The following is a 14,721-nucleotide window of genomic DNA, read 5'->3' as shown; positions in this document are numbered from 1 at the left end:
TTTGCCCTAAGAGTGCTTTTCCACCAGAGATGCTGTGGATGTGTTTAATAAACACCAATAATATTCATCGATGCGATGGATATATCTTACCACTGGTGGAAACGGACTCAACTGAGATATGTTTTTATCTAGGAGGCGAGCTATAGATGTGTGCTATGAACGGCCGCTAGCTGGCTGCTATGTGCAGAGAGCATACTATCGATGCATCGCTAACATAGTTTCACAGCTATTACATTTTCACAGCACAGCTACATAGCACATCTCTGCTGGAAAATGATCCTAATTCTCATCCACATTGTTGTTCAATTCGACATTTTCTATTGCAAAAATATATGGGTAGGTATATAAGTGTAACACGAAACAACTAATAAGGATATTTAGATTAAGTACAAGTAACAACTACACTGAGTCTGGACCAAACTAGGGACAGGGAGTAGTGTATTTTTTCATTTTATGTGTTGTAGCTATCCTTATAATTATAAACTACGTGTGTAGGTTGAAAGATTACGATGATGTCTTATCATAAAGCTTGCTGATTATTATTATCACGCCACGTGACGTGCCATTTTTGAAAGCTTACTCAATCCGAATAAAAATCCGACTGTTTAAAATAATTTTTAGTAATTGGCGAACTTTTACTTGTATGGATTCCGTTTGATATTTACACTAGCATAATAAGCAACAATAATTAGGCCAGGTATATTTTGTTAGATCTGTGAAAACGCTGATATCCATAATTTTTAAGGTATTGCATAGCTTCTATCGCGGGCCTTGAGAGCGGGGACCGAATCGAGAAATTCCGTAACGAAAAAACCTCACGCTCCCCACTCCGACGGGCGGACGGGCGACGGGCTTGAAGGCATAGCATGCAATAGCGCAACCGCGGCAGTCCCCGAGTGCCACGTCTTTTTTTATATTTTTTGCAGTATAATAATTTTTCAAAAAGGATAAAACCAATAAGGGAATAGGAAGAAAAATAAAAAGCGACATTCTTTTACATTTTATTGCAAGAAATAATCTGTACAATCTATGAAAAAATATTGTATCACAAAAGGACGTTATGTCGAAGGCACTACAGTACATTCGTCCGAGGGATCGTAACAACTAACACCTACATTAGTTTACGTACACATACATTCAGTACACTTTAGTATAAATAATTGACCCCTAGAACTTAGAACTAATCAAAGTGATTGTCAAAAAATAATTAACAATACTTGATAAACATTAAAGTCAAATCCCACAGCAATACTTGCAGTCTTTGATTTCGTTGTGACTACCAGCATTAAATAACAATATTTATATTAATAATAGCTATTTACAATATTCGATGAAAGTATAATTAAAATTCGAATAGGAATGCTCTGCGCAGAGCTATAACATTAACACCTAACACCGTGCGGCAAATACAGTGGCTACAGCTTAGTTATGTCGAGATATGGCTGCAGGCTTAAAGAGTGCAAATAAATAACGACGTAAATAAAAATCGAGTCACACATTATCTAGCAGAATCTGTCAAAAACCACACAACCATAAGCACAGACTAAAAAATGGCCACTACAATAAATTATTTATACATACTTGTACAAATTTACAAGCCATTGTGATTTTTAATCTGTCCTTACACTTGAGAACTGTCAAAATGAGATCATTGTGACTATTGCCATTGCCACCATATTTATAAATAAAAAAGCACGTGCACCATAGACAATACAAAACGAAAAAAGCTAATCAAAAATAAACGAAAGCTATGTATCTGAACGATACTAAATAACGTAATATTATGCAGTTCATACAATGGCATAAGCTTGAAGTGTTCAGGTACACTCAAACCTTTGATTTTGCAAAACCAAATTGTAGTCAATCTTACTCTAACATTGCTTACATATATAGAGAGGCAAATCTCGTATTTTTAAAGATGGCAAGAATGGTGGATAATTTGTTAGTATTTAGCCTCATTATGCCATTTTTAAATTTGAAATGGGGAAAAATACTTAGCTGCCAAATTTTTCATAAACACTATATGAAATATAATTGATCATTTAAAAATTAGCACCACAATATTTCATTATGGAACAGGGTAATTTAGAATTTTATCTTACCGTATATTTCCCCAATTCAAATTAAATTTTCGATTTAAAAAACATTTCGTCAATAATTAATTATAAAATCGTAGACGTCTGAAGAATTATTTCACATAATAAATTACCTAACAATTAAATCTCTAATAATAGGTAACATCATTTCTATAAATATTTTTGTCATTTTTTTTATATTTTTCTAATTATCATCTTATTACAATCTTTAAAGGCACAATAATTCGTTATAAACACGTAGATAAATAATTATTTATATATTTCAAGGTAAATAGCAAAATATCTGATTTATTTTAATATTATGGTAAATTGATACCATTATACATGAGTATTAAAATATTTCGAATGATATAAATCATTCGAATACATGAAAATCATTATTAGAAGATACGTGTTTAGGATAATAATGCCATATTTTTTTTTGTAAATAGACATTTTGTAGGTTAGTCATCAAAAACCACTTCAATATATACCAATGGTATATATTTTTATGTGTTTAAAATTTACGTTATTTTGTAATAAATTAACTCGAAAACTTTATGTTACCGAGTTGATCTATAAAAGATATAGAACACATGTTATTTTTATATGAAGGACTATACAATTTAAGTCCCTGAAGAAAATAATCTTAAAAAAATAGTCATTATTATTCTAAACACATCCTCAGTTCGGAATAAGTCGAGACAAAATGTTTAAGATTTCGGCGCGTGGTAGCATAGCTAGTAATTGATAAATGAACACAATCCAAATCTAAAAGAGCATTTTATTTCATAGAAATAAGATGTTTTTTGATCTCCTACTAAAAATGACAAGAAAATTGAAATCTAAGCTTCTAACTTTAAAATCAGTTCATTACCCTGTCCTTTTAGAATACGCAATAACTTCACATTTATCAATTAATAGCTTGCCACTTAACTTCTTTGTCTGTTTGTATGTTTGCATCTGCAGACTCAGCGTCTGTTTCTGCACATCTTACATAAGACAATTTTTTCTATCTGTATGTACGCACCTAGTGAAAGGATAGACTGCACCTCGAATACCAGATAATATATTGTGTAGCATTTCTGTCAATTTGTTCTACAAGGAGGACTTCTTAGAGGAGTTACTTGACTGTCGTGACTGGCTTGACCACTTTTAAATTGAATTGGCTATAATCTATAAAGGATTATGATTATGGCATAAGTCATTTAATGTATTATTTCTATTGTTGTCAGAACATAAATGGACGTAACGTGTACGTACGTAAATACACAACTAGACTCACAATCACCTGTTAAAAGATCGTCAATAAATGTCCCAGACGCGTTGTATAAAACTTTCATTGAAATTACCACCTTATTTCTTGGCAGTAATGTTCAAAATCTACTGTATCGTTCATTTGAAAACTCTGCCTAAAACATAGGCAGAGTTTTGCTTCGGACAATTTTTCATTGCGATTGTGAGTCAAGTAACACCACGTTTTCAGCGTCATACCCTTGACCCGTGAGCTCAAAAGTTTCAAGGATCACTAGGCCCTTACTTTCATATTACATACACAGTTACAAGAATCAAGCCAGTCATATACCCCTTCTTTACCGGCAGTTAACACACTCCTCTCATTTCTAGCATCTCCCCTTTTCGCAGCAAGTAAATCTCCCCTTTTCCCAGCTAGTACATCACCGAGTGAAGCCAGCTTCCCTCTCTTTACCAGCAAGTTACACCCAATCTCAACTCCCCCCTTTTAGCAGTTTACCCCCTACTGACTCAACCCAAAGAGCTTGAGCGCATTGAAAGCAGTGGCAAGTGCAACATCCTCCGGTTTCTCACCGCGGAAGCCAGCCACAAGTTCCACTATAGCTGGTAACGCGCAAGGCTCGTTGCGTTGGAACGTACAGTAGCGGTTCACGAAGTTCATCGATCTGTGAATATAAAGATATTTTTTTTTTTATTGATGTGAAACTTCTTTATCGAGGTTGGAAAAAAATTTAGTGTAACATTTTTTCGTTACGCGTGACGCGCGTGATTCGACGCATTTCTGTCAAGTTGCATATAGGTAGTAAATTGTTTTTTTGAAAAATAAGGTCATAAAGAAGTTTCACTTCTTACGTGTGTACACTAGTACAACGCACACATTTTTATCTAAAAATAGTAGGAGGAAAAAGCAGTAAAACTTAACTATGTATCAATTTTCGATTGAACAGTTTGTAAATGTAAAATAGTTCACGGCGAGTTACACAACTTCTGGATATGCTTTAGTTAAAATAACAAATAATACTTATAAATATCAAGAGTTTATAGGTCATGAGGGACATTATCATCGAGTTGTGTTACCTTAAATTTAATAAAATTGAATCACCAAACATGTTAAACGAAATATTCGAGAACATTCGTCCAATCAGCAGATTTATCTTTGACAAAAAAGCTAAGACGGGATTCATGTATTCACAAAAATAAGACATTACTTGCTAGTGAATATGAAGCAGAGATACGGCATTTAGTCAAATACTGTCTGCTTAAAACATTCAAAAGATTAAAACTAAATAATAACCAACCTCTCAGTGAGCGAATCCTTGACGTGCAGCGGCAGTTTCGAGGCCCTCATATTCGGATACATGAACGGGGAATCAGTCTCGACCAATAGCTTATCTAGCGGCAGAATCCTCTCTGATAATAGCCTCCTAATGCCTCCATCGGACTTGTCCTTACAAATATATCCCGTAATGCCCAAATAGAAGCCCTTCTCTATATATCTGATGCCCTGTTCGACTGTTCCCGTGAACGAGTGTATCACTACAGGCGGTAGTTTATTGGCAAATTCGTCCAGGATTGCGATAAGGTCGTCTTGGGCCTCTTTTTCGTGCACGAAGAGCGGTTTTCGCAGTTCGCACGCGATTTCTACCTGGAAGTATAGAAAATGAATTATGTTATGATAAACTGTACTGAGCAAACTATGATAAACTAGTACACGAACAGGCAATGTTGTATACAATTTCTAACTGAACTTAAGGACTTTATAACAAAAATTTGAGACTTAGTACTAATGTGTTATTTTAAATATTTCATTTAGAGTTGAGCTTCAGCCTAAAATTGTATCAAAATTTAAAAAAAAATATAGTTTTCCTCATCCTTTGTCCTTCAAGTCAATACACCTTAAAATGGAAACTTTTGCGCGCTATTTCTGACCCGTTACCCCCTATCAATATAAAGTTTCAGTTAACATCAAAGCGATACGCGAAGGCCGCGGGTAACCGCTGCTATAATAAAACTTTACCTTGAAAATTGTACTGAGATACGACAATTAGCACGTACAAAGTAAATTGGAGTTGGTACATGATAATATAGATCACACCTTTGATCAACTCTTTGATCAATAAGCTAGATAGAAGGACATATAGATAAGATTCTATAAATCTTTGAAACTTACTAGACGACACCCGTTGTACGATGACGTAAACGTTGTAATTTTGGGGATTAATCTATTATTTATCTAAAACACAACATTAATCGATATGGCAATTTCTGGTATAATTGATACAGAGACTGTCTTTAAACAGACAAAAGAAAATTGGTGTTATTTTGTTAATATTAAATTATATTATAATGCATCTATTTATAAACAAAGGGATTAATTTAATCGTCCATTCTAATCATACTACACACCCTAATTCCGCGTAAAGATAAGATTGTAAATAACAACACGAAACAATACGATTCAACAATTAATTCTATAGCCCAAATGAATAATTTACGCACGATATATCAATTACTGCCCCTAATTACAAATAGGCCACTAAATCGTAATTTGATAGCCTAGACCAGTCTAATAATAGCTTGTTACGTACTACGACCCAGGTGTAGGCTTTGCCTTGCGAGACACGACTAAATTTAGACTATATTTAACCCGCGACATTGTTCGTGCTCCTTTGTTATAGCAAGATGACCTGCTAATATAATCTTGGAAGGTTATTGAAGGATATGGGTCAGAAAAATAAAATTAAATTTCAGTACAACAACAAGAAATGTTAAAACTGTTCTTCTAAATGTATAATTGGACCAATAAATGTTTCTCTTTTTGTCTATTGCAGTTCAAAACAATCATAAAATTCATACATTGTATCATATGAAAATCATATGAAAATTAAAAAAAAATCCTAAATGACATTGAAATTGTGTTTACCAATTAAAATTTACTGTTCAAACTTATTGTAAATTGGGGATTTTTTATATTAAAATTCACGCTTAGTCACTGAAACAAAGCCCATAGTATGTAGTTAGGTACTATCAGTATTTTTGGAATCATAAGTCTAAGTCCAATCGATACTGAATTTTTTCTTGGATTATGACTAAGAACTAAACGCAGTGACGACAACAGACAATTCAGTGTGAGTAACCCTAAAAACAAACACGTTGATTATTATTTTTATAACAAATCGAATTTGCCGGCTTCGTGTAAAATTTTCTGAAAGAACCAAATCCCTTTTTCTTATAATTCTCATTATCGAGAAAAAAACATCAGAACTGCATACCTACAACTTGTTCATTGTTGCATTGTTCATCTAAAAGTTATTTATTTCAAGCGTAGAGTGAACACGAACAGGTACCTTCTAGGGAAGCGCGTTCCATTTTAGACCACATCTCAGCTTAACATCAGGCGAGATTGTGGTCAAGCGCTTCCCTATTTCCAATAAAAAAAAAATCGCGTGTAAATTGGGCGAAGCAGTTAGTAATTGATAATAATGAAGAAATTAAAGATTTTAAACGCGATTTATTCATTATATTATTTTCCCGACGTTTCGAACACTTAACAGCGAGCGTGGTCACGGCCAGACTGATCTGACTAATTGATCATAATTCCTGATTAAAACCTCTTTGGTTATAATAATTTCAAGATGCTACTCTATTTAGTAAGTACAGATAATTATCTGTAGTATATAAACAATAATAATTTTATACCTGCGATTTATGAATATGAATAATTATTAGAATACCTACAATCTTATAAAATCACATTCCAAGCCGCTACACTCATCCTTCCAAACATTCCGAGACGCATGTAGGTGCTGCTCAATGTCCAATTATCCTGTTTATTTCGGGTCACCTGAGTCTGCTATCGGATGTGTTTATTAAGTATTTATCATTCGAAGATCTTCGAGGAAATTGTATTGTATTGTATTTAATGTGAATAATATCAAACCAAAAAGAGCGTGTGTGCCGAGCACACATGTCAGAAGTGAAACTTCTTTGGCAAGATTCAAAGATACCTAAATCGTCGCCTTATTCCATGACGTAACGGTACTGTCATGACCACTGACGAGACCTTGAAATTTTACTTATACTAAAGAAGTTTCACTTCAATTAGAAGTCCTAATTCTCTTCAGTTATCCCAATTAACTCCTCACATAAAAACCAAACATAATTCGACACAAAACATCTTGTCTTTAACCTTTACAAGAACAATTCTAATTTTATCTTACGAATTTCACGGCCGGAAACTTTCATTATAACACACGAGGGGTTTTTGAACCCGTTAGCTTCTTGCTACATCCCGATACCGGATATGTACGTTAATTCGGGAATCTGGTGTGTTATTAATGTGTTAGAGTATTTTAGGTTAGTAACGAAAGTAAGAAGTTGTTATATTAGTAAGGTATTCTGCGTTCATTATTTTACAAAAAGAAAGTTTCCCATCATGGATGTAAATTTTTAAGTTTTTCAATCTTAACCTACAATACTACGCGAAATCCATTGAATTGTTTTTTTGTTCATGTAAAATACTTTTAACACGAAAAAACCACACAAATACCCAATAAATAAACATCATCTCTAAAAATAAAAATTATAAAAAAAAAACACAATTTCCTCGGCATAAAAAGCGCTTTGCCCAAAAACCGTCACCGCTTCTACCACGTACCTGCCGCTTAAACGCGTCCCGTTGCACGGGTGGCTCAAAGAAATATTTCCTATATACCTATTTAGCAATCATAGTAACTTCATCAACGAGCACAAAAAAGCGATTTCCGCAAAAAATCGCTACCGCTCATGCCACGTACCTGCCGCTTAAACGCGTCCCGTTGCACGCGCGGCTCACTGAAGTCCTTGCTATAGTTGAGACCGCACTCGCCGACCGCCACGCACTCGGGCGCCGCCGCTGTCGCTTGTAACTCGGACCAGAGTTCTTCGTCCACCATAGATTTGGCGTCATGCGGGTGTACACCTAGTTTTTGATATTTTTTATTACATTTTTTTCGCACTACACAATTATAAAACAAAGTCACTTCCCGCTGTCTGTCTGTGACAGTCAGTCTGACCCTATGCATGCTTAGGATTGACGATTGAGCATCTTTAAAACTACACAACATATTCGATGCGGGTTTTCTTAATAGAAAGATTGCTTAAGCTTTTTTTAAGACAGAGCAGACGAAGGCATAGGGGGAAGCTATTAAAAATATGTAGTCTGAATCTAAAAAGTCATTTACTACTCTGCCGTCGCTATCGCTTGTAACTCGGACCATAGGTCCTCGTCCATCATTGATTTGACGTCGTGCGGTATTTTAGTAATCTAATCCATGACTTTATATATTATTTTTACTATTAATGCTAAATATAATACATTTTATGACTATGTTATCGCATATACTTCACTGCATACGAAATCGATTACCACGTTTCGTTTACGCAGTAATAAGTAGGATAATATATTATGTGTTAGATTGGTTCAATTTATTTTAATAAACTATGAATAAAAACTTAAAAAGTTAAATATAAAAAGATTTTTCGTATTATTTTCACCATTTATAGAATTGTTTTTTCCCACAAACTAATTTCAAATTGATGTTTATTATTTTGATATAAAAAACTAGGTTGAAAAAACAAATAATGGAATATTTTTTTTTTATTTATTTACATATAAGATTGCTACACATTTGAATTATCCAAGGCCCAAATACTCGAGCTATCTCGTGAGATAAACTAAATGCTGCAGGATTATCATACGCTGATATGATCAAATGCATGTCAGTAGATGTTGATAATCCCTATATTTATTTGGTTTAATTTATGAAGTACTAGTGGTCCGCCCCGGCTTCGCCCGTGGTACATATTTCGGAATAAAAGGTAGCCTATGTCATTTCTCGGGTATCAAAATATCTCCATACCAAATTTCACGCAAATTGGTTTAGTAGTTTAGTCGTGATTGAGTAACAGACAGACAGACAGACAGAGTTACTTTCGCATTTATAATATTAGTATGGATATGATAAAAAAAATTACATTTCCTGAAATTTTTCAATACAGTGCACCATCTAATAGAATTTAAAATACAGAATACTGATAAAAAAATTGTTTTCAATTTAAAAATACATACATATTAATATTCTTTAAAGACCTGATCTAAATTTTTTTCTGTTTTATGAAAACATTTCAACTAAGCATTATGTATAACTTTTATATAAAAAAAACACATAAATAAATAAACAAACATACCTGCTGTCGAATATATTGTGCTGGGGTAGAGTCGAGTTAACCTAAGTGCTTCCTTGCTGCTCCTCACTGATGTGCCTGTGACCATTATCTTTTGGACACCTGGTTAAATGTACACAAAATATGTTAACATGTACACCAATAACATAATTGCGAAAGCTTTCTATCTCGTTATTGAGTATGATATGCAGAATGTATTTGAATAAATATGTACCTTACATGTAATAGACAAATGTACTTAATTTCAGTGGCATATGGGGTAAATGTAAAATCTCATCCGATTACGCGAAGTTCATGGAAAAAGCCGAAAAAGAAACATAGTCCTATTTGCTAGTCCGATAAACAAGCAATTTTCGAAATCATCATCATCATCAATACATTTAATAAAATTCTAGAAAAGTGGTGTCTGTACAATGAAAATATGTAAAAAAAAATTAGCAGGGGTTATTACTAAATCGATCCCAAACCCAAAACTGTCGTTAAAATTTTTTTTGTCTGTTTGTCCGTTTGTCTGTTTGTCCGTTTGTCTGTTTGTCTGTATGTTTGAACACGCTAATCTCAGAAACGGCTTATCTGATTTAAATGCGGTTTTCATTAATATATTGTGGTAATCTTCATTTAACATTTAGTGTTTATTTCATGTCAATCGGTTTATAAATAAAAAAGTTATGACCATATAAGTATTCACGGCGAACATTTGCTAAGGCATTCTATGGTACACTATTATAATACAGTGTACGTTAAAACGTAAGTTATCTGTTATACGCTACAGTTATTTCTATAAAATGTCCATGTGATCATATCGAAAGTCCCCAAGGGTGGGGTGGGGGTGGGGGGGTAAGCTGATGTAGTAGGGGGGGAGGGGTCAAATTAAAATTATGCTTATTTTTAGGTAAATTTTATACATAAAATGTCCTTTAAATTATGTCGTATTATAATATTTTTAACCCCCGACGCAAAAAGATGGGTGAAAAGTGTTTGACCGCTATGTGTGTCTGTGTGTGTATCTGTTTGTGCCACCGTAGCTCGCTAGCAGGTAATAAGATGCGGTTTTTTTGTTAGGCAGCATATTTTCCGACGCTGGTTCTTGGTTTCTTAGATAAACTATATCAAAATAGGTTAATCCATTTATTATACCTAGGTATACATATAGAGGTAAAAGTAGGAATGAAAATAACTAAAGTTATCGAATATACTTTAGTGATATATTAAATGAAAGCGAACGACCTATCAGTATCAATAAATCAAATTTTATCAAAATCGGTTCATCCATTTATTTGATATACGATATAAAAGTTTTAGGTAATAAAAAAATGAATTTTGACTCAAGTGACATATGAAATGAAAGTGCATGACGTGTAAAGTATAATTGGACATATTTAATCAAAATCGGTTCATCCATTTACTATACCTATATATTGGTAAAAGATGGAATGAAAGAAACGATTGTTGTCAAGTATACCTAAGTGACATATCAAATGAAAGTGCATAACGGGTGAAGTACAGTTATAGTTCTATTTTTATCCAAATCGGTTTTTCCATTTATTAGATTACAGCACAGATTACAGCGGTAAAAGTGGGAATGAACAATAATCGAATGTGGTCAAATAATATCTCAAGCGGCATATCAAAATATGAAAGAGCAACGTGTGAATTTCAATTAGTAATGTTTTATCGAAATCGGTTCATCCGTTTATTACACTTTAGGGGTGACAGTGGTTAGGTAAATAAACCAAATGGAGCATCAAACGACAGGATATGTCGTGTACATATAGGTGCAATTAGATAATATGGTTTACATCAAAATCGGTTCTGCCATTTACTACAGGATGGAAAGGTTGAAAGTCTGTGAAAGAAGAGGGGGATATGGAAGCGAGAGGATAGCCACACCCTGGAAATTTTGAATTCTACTCAAAGCCACATAGGCCTGGCGCGGCGCTTGGCAATTTTTTTCTTAAATATACCACTTCTTTTGCCACTGTGGTCCATTACAATTTGTGCACGGTTACGGCACAACTTAAAAGGTGTCAAGGAGCAACAAACTTATAGATATCAATATGATGTAGGAATGTATTATGGAGGTAAAGGTAGGTCTCGCTCACTTGAAAATATTACATGAAAATAAGAAACCGAAGTTTAAAAATTAAAAAAAAAAACCCAACGCAATGAAGGAAAAGGAATAAATAATTTTACAAACTTCCCGACGATCTTTAAAATTATGATAATATGATAATGATGGTATGGCAGCCCCGACGACTTTGTTTTTTTTATTTTTATAAATATTTAAAATGGTATTTATTTTTAAAGATCTTCGGGAAGTTTTTGAAATTATTTATTCCTTTTTCTATGCACTTTTCTTCGTTGTGTTGGGTTTTTTTTTAATTTAATTTTTATTGCACAGTCTAAACGGTTTAGTTACTACAGGCGCGAGACAGGAAAGATGAGCCCTGAGACAAACGTCAAAACGCAAAGGAATAGAAGGAATCCGCTACGATAATAATTGTCATAAGCGTATGATGTGCTTTGCACAATTTTATTAAATTGCGACTGGATGAAAATTTTGTTCGTGATCGTCGTCGTCATTGGTAGGGTGAACAAATCTTTATCTTTAGTAAAACATCATCAGTACGCTTATGTCAATTAGTATCAATATCGGATTCTATTCCTTTGCGTTTTGACGTTTGTCTCGGCACTCATTTGCTGCACAATATATTGTCAAAAACATCCATACAAGGAAGGAAGGAAAATAAATTTGCTCCTTTCCCTCCTGCTGCCTAAAAATAATATGACATAATTTAAAATAAATTTTACGTAAAAAATTAATTAGTTAGGCATTTATCTTTTTAGCTCAGTTTATTAATAAATTTTACTAAAAGTTTTTTTTTAATTATTTATGGTAGGACGTGTTTATTCAATAAAAGTTAAGTAGTAACTACTCTATGCAGTCACTATTCCACGCGGACGAAGTCGCGGGCACAGCTAGTTCTTAATAAATCTTTCATTATTCCCGAGAGACTTGGACCTTATTAGTTAATAGTTTTCATTCCAGTCCAACCCAGACAAAGTCGGAGCCAATAACTAGTTTAGAATTAGCTATTTTTATATTATATCTATAATACAGGCACAACCCTTTCACTATTAAAAGTAACAAGTTATCTTACAATAAGAAACTTCACTGCATCCATCTATAAACTACCAAAAACCCTATAAAAACAGCTACACTAATTCCTAAGACCTAAATAAAAATAGAAACAGCACAGTGACTTAGTTGTATAATACTTATCGCTAAGTAGGATAAAACTAATTTATAATATAAATTACACCACACAGTATGGAGATTATAATGATCCTATTATAGCGGTTAAATTACTTCATAATATTAGATGTAATATTTAAAGAAGCCAAACGGCCTTTCTCATGACTTATAGCAGTTGACATGACTGTTAAATCCATACTAATATTATAAATGTGAAAGTAACTCTGTCTGTCTGTCTGTTACTCAATCACGGCTTAACTACTGAACCAATTTGCATGAAATTTGGTATAGAGATATTTTGATACCCGAGAAAGGACATAGGCTACTTTTTACCCCGGGACATAGGATAGGTTTTATCCCGGAAATCCCACGGGAACGGGAACTATGCGAGTTTTTCTTTGCCTGCGCGGGCGAAGCCGCGGGTGGAAAGCTAGTATTATATATATATGTGTAGAATATTATATTGAAGATACATGAATCAACTTCTTGGTAACCAGTCATAATAAACCAATGTATGAGGGCACTGCTATCTTTAAATAATGATTTATTAATAATTTGTTATATTTATGGTTTGAAAATATAAAAAATTGGATAATTACAAAAAAAAAATATTCTCAATGTTCTTACATTGCATTAAACAGAAAATAGTTAATGCTAATAATGATTATACAATAATAATATGATGTGTATATCACCTGATTGATGATACATACTGGAATGCAGTATTAAATACCATTCTTCATGAATATGTATAAATTTATAGAGTGGAAAAACTAATAAATCTCAATGAAATATTGATATAATTGAATGTGAATTTCTAACTTTCTTATGAAGCAACCTTCTTTGTAATATAAATAAATTAACGCAGGCATTCAGCACACGAATATCTAACCGGTGTAAATTAATGCAGTGTTACGTCCTAACATATTTGCACGCGAGATTTTTGGCAACTATTTTTTATTTATTTTTTGTTTATAAATCGTACCTGCATCTTTTGCCCTTTGCACTACTGAATCCAGATCACGGCCATATTTCTTGTTCGTCAAGTTTGCGCCAATGTCGATTACAATAAGATTCTCGTAACATCCCTTCAGTTCCTCGGAAATCTGGCATTCTTCAGACGTCATCCTTAATTTTGTATGAAGCTTATTGGTATGGTGTTTACCTGAAAGAACGCATGACATTAGCGTATGAATAACTTAACGCATGTTTAAATACAAAAATAATATACTTACAATTTGTATCAAACACTCTTGCTAAATAAGCTTCCTAAATTTTTAATGACTAGTCGAAATGTACACCCTTTTACTGAAATGCCACCATGTTTTTGAGTTGATAGTTTGATCTTGACGTCGACGTTCAATTCATTTTTGACATTTGTCATTGACAGATGTAGGATACAGACATAAAATTGGTTAGATAAACTAAATAAATGGTTCTTATTAGGAAGCAATCATGGTAAAAAAATTGAGTGTAACTTTTTGTAAGTGGGAGTTTGTAAGTGGGAGTCGAGCATGCTTCGGCACGAATTGGGCCAGCTCGCACCGGGGAAGTTACCACACTCCCACAGAAAACCGGCGTGAAATAGCAGCATGCAAGTGTTGCTGTGTTTCGTTCGGTGAGTGGGAGGTCCGGAGGCCCATCCTATTCCCTACCCATCCCTATCCCTTCCTTACTCCCATCGCTAATCCTTTCCTTATCTCTCTCATAACTGACATAATGGCAGCGGAATTAAATAGTATTGTACCCCAGGAGGGTACCAACCTTCGTATTGTTGGAGAATCCCTCCCTGAGCGTTCGCGCTCAGGCTGCCCTGCGTACTCTGGGGAGGGCAAAATCCCGCTCAAGAATACCAACAAACGCAAACGGGCTCATAATTCTACGAATACGCCTTTACTATCTGTAGACTTT

The 14,721-nt window shown here is 33.9% G+C and overlaps 1 protein-coding gene across 1 annotated transcript; it reads right to left on the bottom strand.

Annotated features, from left to right (window-relative positions):
- Positions 1-989: 989 nt before the first annotated feature.
- LOC123699636 (3'-5' ssDNA/RNA exonuclease TatD) lies at positions 990-14,156 on the bottom strand. Its single transcript, XM_045646630.1, has 6 exons — positions 14,046-14,156; positions 13,796-13,975; positions 9,558-9,656; positions 8,126-8,289; positions 4,628-4,974; positions 990-3,994 (listed from the first exon to the last, which is right to left on the bottom strand). The coding sequence occupies exons 2-6, from the start codon at positions 13,935-13,937 to the stop codon at positions 3,832-3,834; spliced, it is 915 nt and encodes a 304-aa protein (XP_045502586.1). The 5' UTR covers positions 13,938-13,975; positions 14,046-14,156; the 3' UTR covers positions 990-3,831.
- Positions 14,157-14,721: the final 565 nt, after the last annotated feature.

Source organism: Colias croceus, chromosome 18 (assembly GCF_905220415.1).
Source record: "Colias croceus chromosome 18, ilColCroc2.1".
Classification (NCBI taxonomy): Eukaryota; Metazoa; Arthropoda; class Insecta; order Lepidoptera; family Pieridae; genus Colias; species Colias croceus.
The sequence above is the reverse complement of the archived record's forward strand: the minus strand, read 5'-3'. Positions and strand labels throughout refer to the sequence as shown.

Coding starts and splice junctions, on each gene's coding strand:
- LOC123699636 (XM_045646630.1), bottom strand. CDS start 13,937: ATGACGTCTGAAGAATGCCAGATTTCCGAGGAACTGAAGGGATGTTAC. Junction 8,290..9,557: donor CACAATATATTCGACAGCAG/GTATGTTTGTTT, acceptor ATCAAAAACTAG/GTGTACACCCGCATGACGCC. Junction 4,975..8,125: donor GGGACGCGTTTAAGCGGCAG/GTACGTGGCATG, acceptor CTATACTTCCAG/GTAGAAATCGCGTGCGAACT.